Genomic DNA, 21496 nt, shown 5'->3' with positions numbered 1-21496 from the left:
CTCGCGGGCCTTCGCCCTGCCCCGGGGCCGTTCTCACCGGCTGCCTTCTGTCTCTCCCAAGGTGGATCCGCGCGGAGCACTTCAAGTACAAGTTTAGCCAGCCGGGAGGCAAGCACGCCGGCGACGGGAAGTGGTGGATCCGGAAGAGGATCGGGCCCTACTTCCCCCCCGTGAATCTCCAGGGCCTGAAGAAGTTTTACGCAGACCGGAGCTGGCCTTACCCCGCGCAGGCCTGACGGAGGCGAACGGGCACGAAGGGCGCCAGCAACCGGCTGCCGAAGGCAYGAGCCGTCCGCTTCATTATAAATTACAGTTCTTGTTCCTATCTGTATTTTTTTGCGTGCCCGTGTTTACACACGTTTGACGGTGGGTTTCCAGCCGGCCCGTCCACCTGCTGCCGTGGTCTGGTTTTCCTCCGCGTTCTGGTGCTTTGTCCGTCCCGCTGTTTGTCTTTCTCCTCGCGCGCTTGCCGAATGATTGATTTGTTTAGTCTATCTGCTCCATTAGAAAATCATCAGCTCAGAGTCAAGAAAAAGGTGAACCAGTACGGAGTCAAATTAATATTCCTAATTGTACACATTCCAGGTTTGCAACCAGCGTTTACGAAGTGGGCTTTCATAGGTGCAGTGACTCTGGAATTTCGATTTATTATCAGGAAGGTAAAACTCAAGGGGTTGAACACTAGAAAATGTGCTTTTGGGGAAAGGCTACGTAAAAGCAGAGCTGTTGCCCCCTTTCTCGCCTCAATCTGCTGTGCAAATGGAGGGTCAGCCTCAAGTCTGCTGGGGTTTAGGTGCGGGTTGAAACCCGGGCAGCCCGGGCCTCTCCAACGTGGCGAGCTCAGCGCGAGCGTGGCGAGGAGCCCTTCCCGTCCTGGTGTTTCTGGTCTCCGCCGGGCRCACGTGCGGCGTTTCCGAAGGGTTCCCCGAGGGCCGGCGCCGTTAGCGCCGGGAGGGATACGCTGACGGCCCGCTCTGCCCCCGCTCTGTGCGGAGCACGCTCGGGATCGCGGGGCCGGCAGCGCGGCCGCGCCGGCCGGGGCTCTTCTCCTGTTGGCCTGAGCCGGGAGGCTGTGACCGCTGCTCGCCGGGGCCGCCGCCGGCCTGCTGGGAGAGCGGGCGGGGGGCCGCGGCGCGGGGTCCCGCGGCCCGGGGCGGGCTGCACCCTCGGCCCGGGGCTGACCTGCTCCCCGGGGACGTCTTTCCCCCCCCATCCCCGGCAGCGTGCGGCACCGTTTCCCCCACCACCACCACCACCTCCCAGTTGGCTTTTAATTAATTTCTTTTGGTTCCCAACCCCTGGGTCAGGGCTAATGCAACGCAGACCGTCGCTGGCATTCCTGGTTGCGGTGCGTTGTACTTGTTAAGCCTTTTTCTCCCCCCCCCTTTTTTTTAATCAAAAATTCTCGCTCCCACTGCCGAGTAATGCCTGGAAGATGATGCACGCTCAAAGGCAGCGAGGAAGGTGCATGCAGGGAATTAAAGCAGAAATGTTTCTCCTGGACAACATTTTTAAGAAGACACAATTGGTTAGCAGGGGGGAGGAAATCGGAAGCGAGTCGCGTTGTCTGTTGACCACAGGAGTCCTTGGGGAGGTGTTCTCCTCTGAGCCCTGCGCGGCGAGCGCAGCTTCACGGCAGTCCCAAGTCAGCGCGCCGTAGATCCGTCCGCAAGGTACCGCTGCCTGCAGGCCGCCCTCGCCCCGTTCCCCTTCCGCAGATGGGTTGGGTTCCCGAGGGTCCGCGGGTGGTGGGGAGCAACCCCTGCCCCGCAGTGGGAGGCTGGAGAGGCCCCGGGAAGCCTCCTACGAGCTGAGTCCCGGGGTCTTTGCCAAGATTACGGTGTTGCTGGTGCACGGGCACCAAGCGAGCACGGCTGGATTCCCGCTTGCACACGGCGGGCTGCGCCAGTGCAGGGGCTCTCGAGTTTCTGCAGATCATCTACCTGTCTCCAGGTCTTCCAGGAGGACCGTCCCCAGGAGGTGAAGTGAAGACCAGTGCTGGGTTAAGATGCAACATGTTTACCCTCCCACGGGAATCAGCTGGAGAATCTTTAACGATGAATTTATATTTTGAAGTTCTGTTTCCAAACATAGCAAAGGTCACTTGTTGAGACAGCTGAGCTGTCCACCAGGAGCAGCCTCCATTTCTGCTCTGTTCTGCCTCTCTTCCAAGAACACGGAGATGTTCCCCACTAAACCATCGTTACACGGCATTCCCCCGACACGGAGGGAACATCTGCCCTCCCCCAAAACCTACCCCCAGAGAGGGCCGGGAGCTCTCCCTGCGCTCAGCGCTGGAGCTTTCGCCAGGAAAAGGGCTGCATGGGCGCAGTCGCCTCCGCGCAACGTCTTGGGGCAGTGCATGCAAAGAAATCCAAATGTGACCTGCACAGAGACCCATCTATGCCTATCCAGAGAATTTAATTCCTTTTTCCTGGATCATTAAGAAATTGTGCTTACTCTTTATAAAGTAAGCGAGCGTCAGTCTGCACGTTCCCACAGAAAATATTCCTATGTCTTCCGTACTCCAAACTGCTTTTAGAAGCTGGCTTCACTTTAATACATATTAAAGGAAAGAGCTTTTTTCCTTCCCAGTAGATTAAGTTTGGCTAAACAATTCAGTGTGAACTGCTGGGCATGAGGCAGAAACCTGTAGGCGAAATTACCCAGCTGCTATAAGTTTAGACCAGCATGGGATGAATTTCAGGATCGTATATTAGTTTTCATTTAATCTGATTATTCTGGGCTGGAGTTCCTGGAGGGTCTTCAGGTTATTGTCAGTCAAAAGAATCCTTAAAAGCTTCCATTTGTGCTCAGCTTTTCCCATTAGAGGTCTATTTTTGTTATGGATCGATTTTTATTTTAATGAAAAAACGATTCCTCCTCTTGCTTTCTTTTCCAGCCAGGGTTGAAGATGAAGCACTGGCAGCTCTTCCTCGCTTCGCTGTCAGATGGGCGTCCGGGGAAGGGCTGGCGAGGGCCACCCGGTGCTGGTGACGGGGTCCTGCCAACCCAAGTGCCGTTTTCCTCCTCCGATGAGCTTGTTGGCTCGGTTAAAAGAGACGGGGCAGAACCCGAGGCAGAAAATCCAGAAACTCGTCTCCTCCTGGTAGCGCTTCCTGGTACCTGCCTTGCTCTTCTCAAATCTTCTCTCCCTGGGAAAATGCTTTAAGTGGCTTGAATCCTCGGGGGGAGGGGTCTAGTTCAAAACTCTCAGGCTAATGCAGAACTAATTGATGTTAAAAGCCCGTTGCCGGATGGCTGCGATTCGCTCCGTCAGATCTGCGACGCGGGCTGTTTCCGTCTGCCCCCTCCCCGCGACGGCGCGTTTTGGGGGTGCGYGAGGACGGGGGCTGCAAGAATTCGGGGGCTCTTCTCGTCAGCAAAGCGCTCTTGAATCCACGTGCGCTTCTGCCGCGGACAGCAGCGGCCTTTCGCCCCGCGAGCAGGAGCTACGGGCGGCGCGTTAGCCCCCGCGTTAGCTTCACGGCGGGCGGCGGGGCTTGGCCGGGCCCGGCGCAGCGCCTGGACCGCGGGGTTTCGCCCGTCCGCGCGGTCTGCGAGCCGGCGTCCTCCGCGGTAGCCGCTCGGGAGCAGGTTGCGCGTTGGGCTGAGCTTTTCCCTGTGTGTAAAGCGATTATGCTAAAATCACGCCACCTGCAAGCAGTTACTTAGAATAATAAATAAGTGATAGATTATCAAATAAAGTGTTCGCTTCACATGAGGTCACCCTAGCACCGTGTCGCGGGGCTCGGAGGGCTTGCAGCCGCTTTCCTGCCGCCGATYGCCTAAACAGCTCTTGTATCAGTCAATAAAAACGTTGTAGAGATTAAAGAATCAATTAGGCGTTAGCCAAAGGGGCAGAAGCGTAACCCAAACACGCTGATAAAATCCAGTAGGTGATTATGGGAACGGTTCTTATTCCGTCGTACTTTATAAAGGAACAGTTGCTCGTTAGCAGGCGTGGAGCAGCCTGCCCGGGACACCTCGCCAGGAGGAAACTGCAGCGTTGGGCGCCCTGTGCGTTGGGCTGAAGGTCGTTGGCTCCTGGCTTCTTCTAGCAACCTCCGATGCTGCTTCTCCGCTGGGCGTGCAGGTTTTCCCAAGGCCAGGACTGGCTCTTGCCAGCGGCGTAAGGGCACCTCCGTGGCCAGCTTCCCTGGTTGSAAATCTTTAAAAAGCGCAAACTCGGTGCTTGTGAGCGGAGCAAAAGGCGCGCGGGGCCCGGCGGCGCCGCGGGCGTCCTGCAGACGCTGGGCTCCGCGGTGGCGCGTCTGCGGCGGTCGCGCTGCCCGTCTGCGAGGGACGTCTGCAGGGGAAGAAACCGCATCTGCGGAGCGGGAGCAGGGCTGGCTCACGTCGAGGAACTGCGCCCTCGAGTGCAGGGGAATACATGTATTATGCGTGACAGATGTCTGCTGTTTATACATGCACAAACTTTGATTAACCAAGTAAAATCTGATCATCTGAAAAAGCATTTAGGGATGTATATATTAGAATTCTTTAAAATATTTACCAGATGGCCTTCCCCTTGCCATGAAAATTCGTCCGCAGCGCCAGCTCTCGCCCGTAACAGCGATTCGCAGTCGGGGCTCGGGCTGTCTCGGCAGCACTGCCGGGGAATGTCGCGTTTTGCTAACGCACGCCAGCAGTTACCGAGTGCTGGCCTCGCGCGAAGCCTCCCCTCCTCGGGGCTCTCCGGGTGCCGGCGCAAGCGAGGGCGTAGCAAGGTGTCAGCAGAACGTATCGTCCACAAAATCATTTCCAAGAGAGGGAAGTCCAAGTGCATTGCGTCACTTTTTTTCCCCCTTCTTCTGTTAGGAGAAAACGTTTGGTTTTAGTAGAGGGAAGACAGACTGGATTTCATTGTTTCAAGCTGGTTTTGTCTTCCATTTCCAGTATGGAAGTTAGATGTTTTCCAGTTGGTTTTTTATGTAGTTTCTATCCCCCAAGAAGCTTCAGACTCTTCCCTCTTCCCATTCAGAATGAAAATGCATTTTGCAACGCAAGCTTCCGGGGGGGCGGATGCGCCGCTCGCTCCCTCGCTCGCCTCCCTGCTTTGCAAGGATATTGCTCTTCCAGGCTCCCGATTTCGTGCTTTTGTCTGCGTGCGGTCGGGACAGCAGGGATTTGTGCAGTAGGGAGCCTTGGCAGGGCCGAGCTTGTGCTAAGTTAGCTTTTCATGTTTTGCCGTAAGCCTGGATTGCACGAGTGAGGCTTTGGAAATAACCGGTACGGAGGCTTTTTGCATGCACCCGTCTGGCACCTTCATGTTTTTTAAACCGTGRTCTTCAAAACGGCAAGGCGAACCTCGGCATTTTTAAGACGTGAGCCCTCCTGCAGCTGCCCGGGGCCTGGGGCTTATTTCGAAGGAGGTGCACGGGCRAGACGTGCTGCTGCCCTGCCGCTGGCCGCCGTGGCTGGGCTGCTTCCCACTGAGCYGACTGGCCGGCCGGGGCACGAGCGGGTCCCCGCTCGCACCCCAGCTCTGCCTGCACCCCCGCGAGTGGCTGGGACAGAGAATTCTTTCCTTTCCTTTTTACTTTTTTTTTTTCCTCTGCTTTTTGCAGGTCGAATACCAGCAGATCATGTTGTGGCTCCAGGCAGACTGCTTGTAGTTGGTGCATTTTAGGAAGCGGTATCGGAGAGCTGCTCCCCGTTGATCCGGGGGGCAGTTTCACCCTGCTAGAGCCGAGCGGGTCCCAGCCAGCCCCGGCAGCCGGCTGCATGCCCTGGGCTACGGCACCGCCTGGCCTGTGTTTTTCCACATGCACAAAAAAAAGAGAATTAAAGAAGAAGCCCGAGGGCTAGGTCCCCAGCATGTGTAAGCCAGCACGGCCCTTGCAAAAGTTAATTTTCGCCAGCTGTAAAGCAGGCCTCGAGTTCAGAAGCGGGCCCTGGCYGCTGCGTGCACGGCTGCGGCGTTAGGAAGGGGAAAAGCGCTCGGAGCTGGTGAGGGGCCCGTCCGCGGCCGCTGCGGGGAGCAGGGTTTCCAGTGCAAAGGAGAGAGGAGCCCAGTCCTCGCTGGGGGGCTGCGCGCTGCCAAGCCCCGGGTTATCCTCCGCCTGGCCCGGGCGCCCAYGCTGTCCTACGCTCTCGTTCCTTAACGAGGCCCAGGGTACAAAGACACCCGTGGCCGAGCCGCGTGCCGACCCCGAGGCGCGAGCTGCTCCCGCGCTTGGGGCAAAGCAGCAGGAAACCGTAAGCGCAGGTAAGCGCCGACGTTTGGGGTAAGGCACGAGGGCGGCTGCAGCGTGTCGGTTAATACCGGCTTGTATAAATGCCGACACGGATCTCGGTACCGTCCCGGAGCTGCGGCGCTGGCTGCCTGCGTTTATTGGCAAAATCCCCCGTCTTTGTCTCCCGGGCCCGATTCTGGCTCCAGCTGCTYTGCCGAAGGAGGAGCCAGATCTGCCCGCTCCAGCTTCTAGAGGCTCCCAGCCAAGGTACCAGAGATGCAGTCCCACCGGCTGCACTGCTACAGCAGCAGGCTCCTGCAGGAGTGTTGTGACTAATGCGGAGAGACTAAGCAGGGCAGGTATGCCGTGCGAATAAAAGGCAGATTCACAAAGCCGAGGGTTCTTATCTCCTGGAATAAAGTGGCTTTTAGGAAGGCTGAGACGCACGGGTTTTCCCGCGAGTTTTCTCGGCTGCACGGTGGGCGCGCGCCGCTCGCACCCCCGCGTAGCCGGTGCCCGCGGCCCCGGGCGGAGGAGCCGCTCGGCCGCCGCGGACCCCGGGGAGAGCGGGGCGCCCGGGACCCCGTCCGCCGCTGCGTATCGCAGCCGGCTCTCTCCCTACGGGATGCCCCGTCTTTCCTGTTTACTTGTTATTTTGGAAATGGAACAATAAATAATTTATCGCCGATTGGTTGGCGCGTGTCCGACTTGTCAGTTAAGTTGATTTTAACTGGCCGAGTGTCAGGGCAAAAGGCCAGGAACGCTGTGTTAGGGAACAGTCAACAAAACGATTATAAGATTAACACCTTGTTTAGTGGTCAGATACTGTCAAGTGGTAAAGGATTGCTCCGGTTCGTCTCTATAGAGCATCGCTCACAAATTACCTTATTAAGCAGGCTCTTGCTCGCGGTCCGCTCCCTGCACCTGTGTCCTCAGATATTTGCATTCATCCTGGAGAGGGGGCGAACACTCTGCCCGGGCCGGGCCGAGTCCGTGCAGCTGCGAGCGCATTATTTGCTGCTAACGTATTTGCATCTCAATGAGCCCCTGATTAATATTTAAAGAGCCAGCTGTCCAAGCCACCTATGAAAGAAAAAAAGCGCTCTCTCTCTCTCTCTCTCTCTTTTTTTTTTTTTTTTTTAGGGATAACACTTACTGCCCTTTATCAAGTATGCTTCATTTTTTACCCCCTATTCTTTTATTTAAAAGAAAAAATGCCGGGGGAAAAATATGAAACGCCATTAATGAGTTATCAGTGAATTAGTTGTGCTGCTTTCAATGCGTCTCAGTCCTTTTGTGCCGTAGTTGCAGCTGCATAAGCAGGTTTTGAAGGGTGGGAGCCCAGCAGCCCGAGCTGGTGCGAGCCCATGGGAACCGCGTCGAAGGAGAGCGCAAAACTCGCGACGAGGCCTCCAAAACCAGCAGCCCTTCCAAAGGATTAAGGTCTTGAGACGCCTCCGTGCGAGAGGTTGGGGCGTCCGTCGCGTTTGCGGTGCTTTCGAGGAGGCGCCGAAGGCAGACGCGGCGGCGGGAGCTCGGCAGACGTGCGGGCAGCTCCGCTCGGCGCCCCGGCTCGGATTAGGGCGATGCTGATAAGGGTGGTAATGAGGTTACTCGTACGGAGCGCCGAGCCCCCGCAGCGGTTGCTTCCGCGTCCTTTCGGTCCCTAGGGGTTTGCGTCCCGCCGTCRCCGGGCGGCCGGGGCACGGCCGCGTTTTTTCCCGGCGCCCGGTGGGCGACACTGGTTGATACCAGCTGAGGAGCTGGCCCGCGAAGGGAAAAAATAGATAAAAAGGGAAAGGAGCCGGCTGATCAATTGAAATGCCAGCGAAAACCTGAGAATTGGTAGTTTCTCTGCGCCATCGAACGTCCGGCCTTTTTTTTTTGTTTTTCAGGCTTAAAAGCTGTGGTTTTAATAGACCGCTTTCCCTTGAGCGTTTGTCCATAATCCTCAGCCAAAGCGGGAGCTTTGTTATCCCAACGAGCGGGAGTCGCGCAGGGCTCCGGGAARAGGCTTTTCATCCGCGAGCCCTGGGAAGGACGCGACAGGACTTGAGTTTCCGGTAAAACGGGCGGAGAAGGGCGAAGTTAACGGCGGGGAACGGCGCCGGGAGGCTGCTCCGACGGCGGCCCGGCCCCGGCGGCGCATGAGCGTGCGGCGAGGCGTCCCGCGTTGGAAAGCCCGGCTCGGCCAGGCCGGCGCTCGCCCGGGTTCCCCGCGGCCGGCGCGGCCCCCGTGCCCGCTCCGCACCGAGGGCTGCTTTCGCCTCGGGTTTTCCCGCGGGCGTTCTTGCAGCGCTGCGCTTTTACAGTTACCCGGTTTCGCTATCTGTTCCCCGCGCTCCTGCTTCTGGTCTGTTTAAGAGCAAGACTGTAGCATTAAGGTGATTTACAGCCGTCCCTGGGGCCGAAGGGCAGAGGGCCGGGTACTTTTTTTTCCTTTTCCTCAGGTGAAAGAAAACCTASGACGTTAACTCACGAGACATTACAACGACTGCTCCTTCAAGCCTTGATTTACGAGCTCAGATTTATGAGTTAAAAATTATTATTCCGCTCACACAGATCTTCCCCCCTCCTCCGCCGGCCGTTTTAGTGCTTGTGAAGGGCGAAGGTTTCGACGGCTCCTGGATGCAGAAACCTTAGCGCCTGCGGGGCGCGGGGCGCCGGCCGGGCTCTTCGGCGCTGCTCGGGTAYGAGCCGCCTCCGGCCCGCCTTAGCCGAACGGAGCAGAAGGTTTCCGTGAGCGGGAGCCGGCCTGGCGAGCGAAGCGGCTCTTCGCTCAGCAAGCGCAGGAGCAGCGAGAGCCGCAGCGGCGGTTCGAGCACCGGGGCTCCGCAGCGCTGCCGGGACCGAAAAGCGCTTCTGCCGGCGCCGCCTCTGCCGCCCGGCGCGCGCCGGCCCCTTGCCTTGGAGGCTGCTCTGGAAACACTTGTATTTTTAATCGGTGAGGTCCCTATCCCTCCCCTCCCCCCCGGTCCCCCAAGTGACACCGACATTTGGGGGCTAAACGAAGCTGGCAGCAGTCTTTAAAGTCTAAACATCCATGAAATACCAGGGAGCAAAAAATATCCCCTTTAAAGCACGCGGCGCGCAGTGGCTCGGCGAGCCCGGGGGATTAAAACCCTCGCGGAGCTTGGGAAACGCTGCCAGAGCCCCTGCTGCACTTCATTAACGCACAGTTTTGACGCAGCTCGCCTTATTCACTAACAATTTAGTTGACCAAAGCCCGGATCGAAAGGGACAGGCAACTGCGCGGCGTTTCGTTGCGTTTTCAGCTTTTTTTTCACGTCAGTTTGCCCTCTGCGGCCGCAGCCGCGCTGAGCCGAAACGGGGCCGTTCGCACCCGCATCGGCAGCAGGACCCGGCGCCGGCGGTTCGCCCCGGCGCGGCCCACGGGGGCTTCCCGGCGGCCCCGGCCGCCCTCCCCGGCCTGCCCGGGCTTCGCTCGTGCAGCCTCRGTCCTGCAACGTTTCTTCCAAAGCGTCAAAAAAGAGCAAGCGGGAAAACGCTTCTGCTTTTCCTCGATGCCAAAATAACATTTTAGGCRTTTTGAAAGTCAGAACAGAAAGGAAAAGTTTCACCGGCTTTGGCTGTTTCCTGCGGAAATTTCCATTTTCCTGAAAAAARMATTTTTTTAATTGAAAAACGTGCTCAGAGCGAGAAGGCACAAGGACGCTTCAATCTGCACGTGGCGAATGCAAATGCTCCGCGGCGTCTGTCCGTCCCCGAGGATGTTTGTGGTCCAGGCGGGGCAGCAAGGCTTTGCGGACGCAGGGGGCCTCCAGCATCCCGCAGCGTGTTCGTGGTTGGTATTTCCAAAAAGCCTAAAAGTAGTAATCCACGTTAAGGAAATTTCATCGGGAGAAATGAGCCGGTTTCAGCCTGCAAGGGCACAACGGAGCAGCTCAGATGGTATCTAACTCTTTTCATCTCCTTCATCAGCCTGCTACGAAAGTCAGGCAGATTTTTCTTCCCATAAATTGGCTCCGAAAGAAAAAAGATTGATCCCAGGTTGCGATTTTATATTTCAAGAATTTGGGGCTTGGTTCTCTTTATTGCAGAAGCAACTTTACAGCTGGGCCAGCTGAGGGAGCTTATGGACTTCAGTTCATATGCCACGCTGCGACTCAAGCGGCTCAAACATGGTGCGGCCGGTGAGCGTGGCGGGAGGCCCCACGCGGCAGGTGGGTTGTGCTGTGGAAAGAAATTATGGGCACTTCTCCTCCTTATTAACCTGCGAGCTACTCTGCCTCCAGGCACGTACAGCTTAGGGAGCCTCTGACCATGCTCATTCCCTCCTGATGCTCCAGTGGTACCTGTCTGGGGCAGGACACTGGGCTGGAGGATCCTCAGCTAGGTCAGGAACTTTATGTTCTCCTCCGTCTGCGTGCCATGTGCATCGTGGACCTCCTCAGCCATGGAGCTGCTCCTCCTCTGAGAAGCAACACCGTGCTGTGTTGCCTGAAGCTCCCCCGGCCGTGGAGCTGCTTCTCCTCGCATGGCCAGCCGAGGAGCAGCACTGCGTGAAAGCCTGAGAGATGCTCCGGCGTTCGGGCCAGAACAGAAATAGTCCCAGGAGACTCGAGCAGCCAGGTCCGAATACGGCTCCATCATGTGCATCTTCTCGAGGAAGAGCCAGCCAGTGTTCCCACAGTCTGTGTCACGGTTCCCCGCATAACCAAGGCGTTCAGACAAACAAAACAGAAAACCCTCGGTCTCTCTGGAGACAAGTCACAAACAGAAAGCCAGGCCAAGCTCATTGATATAACTGTGTGCAGTGAATCACTCGACCAGCTGTAGTTGAAGCAATTTGGGTCAAATATGCACCCTGGCGCAACTCCACTGACTTATCTTGCATTTCACTTGTTCTACCTCGCCTCAGAGCTCGGCTCACAGTGCTTTTAGTTAACCATAACGGCTTCGGCGCTGAAGGTGGACACCTGCTYGTGCAAATTTACCTAAGGAACCTGCTGGTTAGTCCCCATTCGGCTTTATTCATGGCTGGTTCTTGTTGCAGCTGTGCACAAGGGATAGCAAGACCAGCATTAAACAAGAGTTTTGCCAAGCTATTAATGTTCCCCTTGGGTGGTGGGGGACTCCAGAAGTGCACGGTGTGTAAGCAGGTCCATAAAACATGCCCAGCAGCGTCCCAAAGCCATTGGAGCGAGGGGCTTCCAGGGAGGACAAGCCACCTCCGCGAGCAAGTGGTGGGTCTCGGTCCTGCTCCCAATTAGCACAGACGGGCTCAGGGGACCTCGCTCCAAGATTACATCAGTAGCATGAGGATGCTGAGCGTACTGTCTGGGAATCCAGAGTAAGAGGGGTTTTTTCTTTGAGATTATGTGTATGATAAAATATGTTCTTTGGCCTGTCTCATTCAGGCAGCCTGCAAAACGGGGACGTGGTACAAGAGCAACGTCGCTTGGGGTCCCGGCACCCGGGCAAGGGGAGCGGCGGGGCTCTCTGCACCGGTTGCCAGCTTTGCCCGGTGGGCGCAACGCCGCGTCCTCTGCCCGACCGGGAACAGAGCCGGGGACGTCCCGCCAGGGCCGACGGCTGCACGAGCCCACGCGCCGCTCTGCGCCCGCGCCCACGCGGCACCCACGCCTGCGCCCTGCATCGCCCCGCACATGCAGCGAGCTCGGGAGCAGAGAGAGATTTTTCCTACCCAAATTGAGCGCTTCTGAGAAGCGAGATTTCACCCCAAACCCCAGCAAAAATTGGCTCCGGTTCAATATTTCAGCAAGAAGGTGAAATTTTTCTGGAGGAGGGGGGAAAATGGAAGAAAAATGTCAATGGGGATCTTAGTAAGTCATTGCAGTCCCCTGCCTGCYCCAAGCATAGAGCAGGCTGGAATCGCTCCAGAATTACAGTTTCAACCAAAAGACACTAAAGCAAACAAGCAAACAAACAAAAAAACACTTGGCCCTGTTTTTCACAGCTCCCTTCCCCCTCCTTTTGATCGTCTCTGTCTTGCACAGCCCTGGTGTAGGCAGATAACGGAGGATTTCACCCGTCTCTTTAAAGTAGTTGAGCGGAAGAATGCAGCCTTTGTAAGGGGGTTTCTGAAGTCCTCTGTTCTGGTAAGGTTGGAAATAGCACAAAAACATCCTTTCTCACTATATTGTGTCSCTTCCAGCTCTGAGCTCCACCACGACCCAGATGTTTAGATGCTGATGCTGAAAAGGAAAATAAGAGCCGTGGAGGGAAAGCCAAGAGCGCGGGGACGCGGTGTGAAAGTCGCTGCTAGAAACCTGCACTGACRGGGGGGRGRWKKYYYYTTTYYWAMCSGGGGGGAGAAATCACTGAAGGAGATTCAGACACTGTGAATTAACATCTTAGTAGGTACTGTGGTGACAGCTAGTCCAGCCGTGCGGCTCCTTACATGCGACTGTATAGTTTTGCTTTAAAGCAGTGTGTATATTCGGCCTTGAGCATATCCAGGGTTTCTTAGTATCAAGCATTTTTTCTGCCTTTTGCTCTGATTCTCCTTTTTGCACCTTATCATTCTCAAGTAAGAGCTTTTCTTGGGCCAGTGGTCGGTGGGAGCTTACTGGTCTGCTTTTAAAATTATCCTTATTCACCAGAAGGAACCCCCCCAGGAGCAGGTGTGGAAGAACTCTGTTATTATATAACTGATTGGACGGGGAAGGCTAACTGTGAAACTCTTCTTTATTGTCCATATCCTCGCTCTAATTAGTGTGTCTCCGCGAGGACTTCTCCCGCTCCCCATCGGCTCCCTAATTGCTCCACCTCAGCAGGAATTTCTCCAAATGTCCAAGCTCCTAATTTATTACTTCCACGAGGGTCTCCAAGTGCGGTGTCGCAGGCGGGGGGTCAGGGGTTGCTGGAACATCCCCTCGCCTTGCTGCCGCGGAAGCTCCCGCGTGTGGGCAGGCGGCTGGGTGCAGAGGCAGAGGCGGCTGGGTGCAGAGGCAGAGGCGGCTGGGTGCAGAGGCGCTCGGCCGTCCGGCCGGGGGAAACGGTCTGCGCGGGGCGAGGAAAGAGCCCCAGGGAGGAGGGAGACCCCTCCGAGGTCTCTGCCCCTGCCTTGTGTTGCACGGCTGTGTTGCACGACTGCGTTGCACGGCTGCATTGCACCACTGCATTGCACATCTGTGTTGCACATCTGTGTTGCACGGCTGCATTGCACAACTGCGTTGCACAGCTGCGTTGCACAGCTGCTATACATGGCCACGTTGCACGGCTGCTGTGCACGGCTGCGTTGCACGGCTGCGTTGCACAGCTGCGATACATGGCCACGTTGCACGGCTGCTGTGCACGGCTGCGTTGCACGGCTGCATTGCACAGCTGCGATACATGGCCACGTTGCACGGCTGCTGTGCACGGGTGTGTTGCACGGCTGCACTGTATGGCTGTAATGTGTGGCCGCGTTTCATGGCTGCGTTGCACAGCTGCAGTGCACAGCTGCAGCGCACAGCCACGTTGCACGGCTGCGTTACACGGCTGCTTGCACACATGCGAGCACACACAGTCAGAGGCGGCTCTCGCAGGGCATCTCTTGCCCCACTGCTGCTCCCGTCACCTGCCATCTCCCACCAGCCCTTCCCATTTTCGCCTTCCTCCTCGTCTTCCCCTTCCTCTTCGCTTGCCAGCCCAGAGGCTGGGTGAAGCCGCAGCCCGTTTCCCCCCAGCCCCTCTCCCACCCTCCCTCTCCCTGATCGCGGCTAATTCAATTTGCTTCTCCCTAACCAGCTTCCCATAGTTTGACCATTAACAAATGGACTTGGCCGGAGGCCTCGGGGACCATTTGCATGATAAACCTGCTGCGGCTGCTCGCGCGCCAGGGCCCCGGGCACCGGCGCGCACAAGTGCTCGGCTCTGCCAGGAGCCCCTCTCTCGGCTGGTGACGGAGAGGTGCCAAATCTCAGCGGCGCTGGTGCCAATTCGGAGAGAAAGGGGCGAGAAAGCTGCACACAAAGAGAGGTTTATAGCCCGGCCGGGCACCTGACACTGGAGGGAGGGAGGGCTGAGACGTGCTTAGCCCTGATAATCCCCAGTTTGAGTTTAATATATATCTATTTTTTTWAAAATCAAAAGCACAGCAACAGCTGGGGCTGAAGCCTTCCAGGAGATGAACTCATGAACAACTGTTCAAAATAACTTTATTCGTACTGCTATTAGCTCAGTCCACTGGGGAGCAACCAATTATTTGGGATTGCTAGAGGCAGATAAGGGCAGGGTGGAAAACCGAGGGCTGCTGGAGCCAGGAGCCGGACTGGCTCCGGGCACCTCGTGGCCTCTCCACCCTCGGGACACAGTCGTGCTGCGGGCTGAAGCAGGGTTTTGGCCATGTGGCATTTGCACGCGGCGTTGCACGCACATGCGAGGTGTTGCACACACGCACACACAGGGTGTTGCACGCACGTGCGAGGTGTTGCATGCACGCACAGGGTATTGCACGCACGCACGAGGTGTTGCACGCACGCATGGGTTGTGGCACGCGCACACGGGGCAGGCGCTGCGTGCACGCGTGTGCCGCAGGCAGGCTTGCCGGGCTGTTTGCGGGTGGATACGTGCCATTTTTGCCTAAAAAAGCCACGTGGCGCTGATGCTGCAGAGCTAACAAGCCTGTCCTGGMTGGCCAGTCCATCCGGCTAACCAGCCCCCGGAGCAGGCACGGCRTCAGCGTGGGGAAAGGCGGAGGCTGCGGGTTCCCCGCGCAGGGCCGGGGCCCCTCGGCTGCCCGGCCCGAGCCTGCCGAGCCCAGCGTCGTGCGGGAAGCATTTCCCCAGAGACAGAGGAACAATTTGGAAGCAAGAACCAAAATGGGCAAATTATTTATTATTATCCCAGATTTGCAAGAAATCCTGGCGCTATTGCAGTGCGCCCGAGGCACGGAGCCGGGGCGACGGCCCCTGAGCCCGCTGCGGAGGCAGAGCCGAGCGCRGGCRTGCGGGGCTGCGCCCGCTGCCCTCGCTCCCCCGGGGGCCGTTTCGAGGCCCGTTTCCCTCCGTCCCCAAGCCTCGTTCTGTTCCCTCAGACACCAAGGGTTAAAGCGGAGTTTCTCCAGCTCTTCCAGGCAGTTGAGGCCGGAGCCGGACATTTCTGCTTTCCAGCATGACATCAAGCAAACCTGAGAGTGAGATCTGTGAGCCAGCAAAATCATCTCCCAGGGGAAGGAAAGGTGGAAGCTAAACCGCGAAAARCTGGGCTGCTGGGAAGAGCCTGCCCAGGCCAGGAGACAGACTGCATGATCTAATAGGTCTTTTCCATTTCTCGCTCCTGTGATTCAAGAAGTCTTGTCACTAGGGATTTTTTAAAAATAGCCTGGCTGCAACATAAGGCGGTGGATGTAAGGATCAGTCCTGCCTTGGCTGGGAGACAGGTTGGTCTAACAGGACTTTTCCATCGTGCTGTTCCACGATTAATCAAGACAAGGGAAGAAAAAGAAAAAGAAAAAGGAAATTGATAAACACAATGGTAATTCCATCCAGCACTTGCCTTAGTCAGGTTATTATAATCCTGACATCATGTCTTGAAAACAGGACTGGAAATAAATCTCTTCTAGATAGCATCTGGCCGCTGGAGATGGAGGTGCAGCAGGCCGCAAGGGGAATAAGGAGTTAACAGATTTTGGTGTTCCCCCTCTCTGAAACAGCGTTTTTCCTGATTTCACTGAGTTTGAGATGGGCAATGGAGGAGCACATGGCTTCCAGGGAGATTTCGCACCTCGGGCTTCTCCTCCTGTGCTCCTCAGTCCCTCCTGCTAAAACACGGCCCTCGAGGAAAGCAGAAGGGTGTGCACTGTTAGCTCGCCTGGAAGATCTCAAATTTGGACCTGTCCCATGCCATGGCTGTTCCTAGCTGCCTCCACGCTCTGGAGACGTGCGTTCAGGCAACACAGGACAACTGCGCAATGCAAAACGCCCTGGGATTTTTTCTGTCCTTTAGGCCCTTTTCTTGACTGCTGAGGATAGGTCCAAAATACAGGAGCGAGGTTGCTCAGAAACGTGCCTGAGCATGTAGAGCTCCTCTCCAGCCGTGGGAACAGCAAGGCCTTGGGGGAAATCACCGTTTCGGGGAAGCAAATGAAATATTCTGCCCTTCTTTCTGAATGGTCTCCACTAATGGAAGGTCTCGGGCTGGAGCTGACTTGACTCCGGTCACCAGAGCTGCTGCTACTGGGGATTTCGTATGTGTCCGCAAGGCTTTTAATCTTTTCCTCTACAAACAGTTGTGATGTAAACCCCCAAATGCTGACCACCTCGTGGTTCCAAGTCTTGTGGCACTCGCAGCAGGAGCCAGGAGCGTGGGGTCCTGGCCAGACTCCCGCGTGGGAATTTGCATGCCGTCTCCGTGAGCCCCGCAGCTTCGGCCGGGCAAACCAGCGTGCGGCCCCGCGGCTCTGGAGCAGCCACCGCGCCGTGGCCCGGAGACAGCTGCGTCTTGGCGCGGCGCGGGGTACTTCGTTTAATAGGGATTTGGGGGGTAGTTTGTTTAGTCCTGGAGAATACGGGAGGAACGCGTGCAAAGCAGCCCGAATGCAGCCAGGACGCTCCGAAGGATCCCGGCTGCACTGGGGTCYGGAGGGCGCAGGCTGCAGCCGCCCCCGGCGCCGTGCTCCCGGCGGGCCGGCGGGTTTCGGGGGGATCCTGTTAAGAATCCAGGCTGTCGCGGGATGGGACAGATGGTGATGGACAGGGTGGGACGGACGGACGCTCGGCACGGGGGGTGTGGGGGCTCCGGCACACTCCAGCGCGCCGTGGCATTCGCTGTCCCTGCAGCCAGCGGGCATGAGAACCGGTGGGAAGGCACCTGGAAAACCTCCGGATGGACCCCGAAAGCGGCTCCGCGTGCAATCGGCAGGCAACAGTGCCCTCTAGCGCGGCGCTCCCCAGCCCTCACCGCGGTCTCCGGTCCCCCCCTAGAAAAACTGAGCATCCTCACGGTCGCCTTGATCCTCCCGGGGTCCCCAGCGCCCGGCCCCGCKCGGCCGCGCTGCCCCGCTTTGGTGCTGCTCTCCTCCGTCGGCGTGGGGCCGCCCGCCGCCCCCTCCCGTCCCACCCGGCTTCTGCGGGAGCAGGCGGGTGGTTTTCGTGGACGAGGACGTCAAGGCAAGGCGTTGCAATGCCGCCCGGTGATCCCGGCGGGGGCCGGAGTCAGCAAACGCAAAGATCGGACGGCTCCGGGCCGGGGGGAGCTGCCTCCTTGGGACCAGCAGGACGTTGCTCCTGTCCTCCCACCCCTTTGCTCGGGCACCAGGTCCCGCCAGGCCCGTGCACAGGTAAAGGTCTCTGCCGAGTCCCGGCGCCCCTTCCCGCTGCTCTGATTCCAGGGCGGCTGGAGAAGCCTCTTCCTGCAGTCAGGAGAGGTGGCCAGGGTGGACTTAGCAGGGACAGGAGCACCCAGGAAGCCACCAGGACAATTTTGCTGGTCTGAACCTGTCCCTGTCCTGCTGGCGGCTGAGCGCTGAGAGCAGATGGTCATCCACCCCTGGAGACAYGGGGTGGTGGAGGCGCCGGGGGCTGCCCGGGCGATCAGCAGCCGTGCCTGGGAGCGTGCACTGGTTACGGGACCAGAAGCAGGGCTCCTGGCCCTTCAAGTCAGGCTTTTGCTATAATCCCATTYGCAAGTTAATGCAGACCCATTTTAAGTTCCTTTAAGGTTCCTGCTCTGCCTTGCTCGCTCAGGAGGCCGTTCTGCAGCCTCCCTGCAGATGATCAGAAACCCTCTTCTGTTTTCCGGCCCAAGCGGATTGACGGCCCGTGCTTCGCTCCTCTCTTCTCATGCCAGTGCTGTGCTGGAGTTCAGACAGCTCTTCCCTGCTCTTCGGTGGTCCTAGGTAGCGATCGCGTCCCCGCTTCATCTCCCTGGGATGACACCTGGGGCTTCTTCTGGTCTCTCCTCCACGGCTGCCCCCGTAGGTCTCTCCATGGCTCGTGGATGATGCCCGGAGGTGCAGGCTGCAAGACGGGGATCACCCAGCTCTGGTGGTGTCCATGTGCCACCGTTTTCCCATCGCTGTTCCCCGCTCTTGCGTTTGCTGCTTCCCCGGAGGACGAGGGTGCCCAAGGTCTGCGGCAGTCACAGAGCGGCGGCGGCTCGCGACTCCCCTGGGATCTCTGCCGGAGGAGGCGGCTGCCTCTGGAGCGGTTTCCGCTGGGCCGGCGGCCCGCCGGCTGCTCCAGCCCTCTGGGTCRGCCGAGGCTGGGCTGCAGCCGCCGCCGCCGGTGGATGCCGGGCTCCTGCCGCCGCGTTTCCCAGCAGCCGAAGCCGAACGCCGTTACGTTCTGCCGAAAATAAGTACGCGTTTTCTGACCATCTCGCTGTTAAAATAGTCTGGAATTGGAGTATTAAACACTCCTAGCGTGGCACGGACATGAGATGAGAAGTCCCTTCCTTCCTGCGGAGCGTCCCCCTGCTTTCTCACCTGCTCAACACGCGGACGGAGCGGGAGTCTCTGGCAGGAATTTAGATGCAGATGTTTAATGATACGGGGACATGTTAAGTGCCGTTCGCGTTCACGGCTATCAGTGTTGTTTAACCATGCACACGTCTATTTTCCTTGGCTCTGACAGTGAAATGTGCTTCTGGAGGACTTTTCATTAAGCGAAAATTTATGATAGAGGATGAAAATTATGTTTTACTGTCTGAGGTCTCAGTCAGTGCTGTTTCTTCAGACGTTTTAGTAATTCATCTTGGCAAGGACTTAGAAAATTTCTCCGGTGAAACGAAAATTTAACTTCTACATTGGGTCCGTTCCCCATCATGGGCCGTTGCCTACATTAATGAGCTGCCGTCCCCGAGGAGTCAGAACAAAAGCGAAACACCCCACAATTTATGTCCAGTGAAAAATAACGTGAACATGATGTAAAGTGTTATTGGGATTTGATGCTAATTTTAGTGGTCACCTTGGCTGGATTTGAGGAAGTTGCCGGTGCTGCCAAGAGCAAATTTACCTGATGATGAATGAGGAACCAGAGCAAAAAATAAATAAATATCAGCAACACCTTTTTTTTTTCCTTTTTTGGCAGATTGGTGTCATCCAAGGTCACACATTTGTGCATTAGGAGAACTACTGCCAGAGTTCAGTGCTTGAAAATCATTTTTAAGTAAAGAGCAGCATCTTTAAGAGATGAATTTAAAAAGAAAGCCTGAGCTAGAGTCTCCTAGAAGTTCCTGCCCATTGGATAGATGTTTCATTTGAGCGTTAATCTTGTTCCTTCCTCATGTTCCCCATCAGGAGGACAAAAGGAGACGGGGGAGCTTGTGGAAAGCTCTGTCCTCCTGGAAAGTCTTTCGAAAAGTTGATTTGCGGCRCTGTAAAACGGAGAAAGGGAGGATTTTTCAACAAAATGCAACGAATTTCAGCAAGCAGGGAAATCTTTGGTTTCCATCGGCAGTTCAGGGCTCGAGGCAGGCGCTGCCGAAGTGGGGCAGAAACTCCCCTGGGAGGTGAGCATCCGAGCTGCCCGACGCAGGGCGTCTTCTCCGCTTCCCTCTGAAGTCCACAAGCCACCGCCGGAGGACGCGCCCGGGAGCACTGGCCTGGGGCCAGGACAGCCATCCCCACCGTYTTTATGCTCTCCTTTTTAWTTCCTTTGCCTTCCCTAGGCATCCYGGGAGGGAGCTGAAGGCTTTCCGGTCTCTGGGACGATAGGAAGCAGATCGTGCTGCTCTCCTTTCTCCCTGTGCCCCCAAACCCGGTGCAAACCCTCTGCAAGCTAAACCTACCAAAGCATCTGCGAGCAAAACCGCCGCRAGCTCCCGAAGCGACCCAGCTCCTGCGGGCTCGGGGGGCAGCAAGTGTCACTGCCTTCGTTTCAAAGTTGGTGCTAGTTACTGCAAACATTTTTTTTTTGAAAAAGCAGGAAGTTCCCCTGTTAGAAACCACAAGTTTTATTTGTATGTAATACCAGCATTCTGTGGTTTTTGGAGATGGCCTTTAAAGATTTGTTTTTTATTTTATTTTTTTTTATTTTTTTCTCCCAGGGAGGATGCGGAAAGGAGATGTGTAAGGTTACAGAAATAACACAATCTACAAAGAGAGGCAGAAGGAAAATTTGTGTTACGTTAAGCAGGTTCCTCGGTGCGGCCAGGGCACAGCTGAATTTATAGCAACCCTCTCAGAAAAATGATAAATGGAAGCTGTAATTTTTATTGGGGAGGAGGGCCAGATCACGGGTGAGGGAACAAAATAATAAAAAAAGCATAAATTAGAAACGTGGCTTGACATTTGGGAGCAGAAAGCATTTGGCTCGTATATAATGCGAGTTTCTGGTGGAACATGATCCAGTGCGGTGCATGGAAATTACCTGCAAAAAGATTTTCTATTAAGTCACATTACGGTGAACTTTCCCTGAAAGGGCTCCGTGGAGCGATCCCCCGAGAGAGGCGGCTGCACCTTGCCTCCTCCCGTCGCCGAACCATGGCCTGCAACAGGCACCCGCTGCTAGCAGCCGCCGCTCGGCTGTCCCGCGCCGAGCCGCTCCGCGCCGGAGCGTCCCGGTGCGTGAACGCGGGCAGGGCGAAATCCCTGGTGCAGCTTCGTGCCGTGGGGCAGGCGCCTTGGAAGCCCCCGGGCAAGCCCAGCGGGATGCTCCGGCGTCGCCCCGGCGGCCTTCGGCGAGGCTGGGACGCTCTCGCCAGGTGCCGAAGGGCTGAGGCTCGTCCCGGGGGTGCTAACAGCCTGCACGGCCCCTGGCCGTCCGCCCCCCCCGAGCTGTGCTCGCCGCAGACCCCGTCGGGGCTGGGGGCTCCCCGCGCGGCTGCGGCAAGATCGGCCCCAGGAGAGAGGGCAGCGGGGCGAGGGGGCGAGGGGGCGAGCACTTCAGCAGCGGGGCAGCCTTGGCGCCTTGCTCGCGAGGCTCAGCCTTGCACCCCCCCCCCCCCGAAAAGCAGACGGAGAGAGAAGGGCACAAGCCTCTCAGAAGGTGGGTGTCAGGGTGCAGACACCCAGGAAAAGCCGGCTGCTCTGAAGGGCAGGCCAGGATTTTCTTCGTTTATTTGCTCTCAGATTTGCAGCCGTTAGCCCTGGCGTCGGGGCTGAGCCCTGCCTGCTAGACGGGCTCAGCCCTGTCGGTTCCTTTTTCCCTCCGACGATTTGATCTCTTGATCGTTTGAATGTGTAAAGCGAAAGTAGGACAAATCCCAGCCCTAAGGGACTGGGAGGTTATGGGAGCAGCTAGAAGAGGGTCGGAGGCTGCTCGGCTTCACGGCCCGGCTGCACTCAGAGCTTGGCCACGGCCCAGCCCAAGATGTCCTCGGTTCCCCCATCCCTCTGTCCCTTCCTCGCCCCACGATTACCAAATATCAGGCAAAGTCAACAGAAAATGAGCCCGTGCCTCAAAGAG

The 21496-nt window shown here is 57.1% G+C and overlaps 1 protein-coding gene across 2 annotated transcripts in view; it reads left to right on the top strand.

Annotated features, from left to right (window-relative positions):
- LMF1 (lipase maturation factor 1) overlaps nucleotides 1–21496 on the top strand; it is a 246862-nt gene that overhangs the window by 205129 nt on the left and 20237 nt on the right. Inside the window, exon 10 of one of the 2 annotated variants that reach the window (XM_085301950.1) lies at nucleotides 62–325. The exons of the other annotated variant lie outside the window; for it this stretch is intronic. Coding sequence (XP_085158076.1) covers nucleotides 62–236 — 175 coding nt within the window. The 3' untranslated portion in view covers nucleotides 237–325. Of the gene's footprint in view, nucleotides 1–61; nucleotides 326–21496 lie in introns of those variants that run through there. 2 annotated transcript variants of the gene reach the window in all.

This window comes from Rhea americana, unplaced genomic scaffold (assembly GCF_003343005.1).
Source record: "Rhea americana isolate MKP2758 unplaced genomic scaffold, rheAme1 scaffold_181, whole genome shotgun sequence".
Taxonomy (NCBI): Eukaryota; Metazoa; Chordata; class Aves; order Rheiformes; family Rheidae; genus Rhea; species Rhea americana.
The sequence above is the reverse complement of the archived record's forward strand: the minus strand, read 5'-3'. Positions and strand labels throughout refer to the sequence as shown.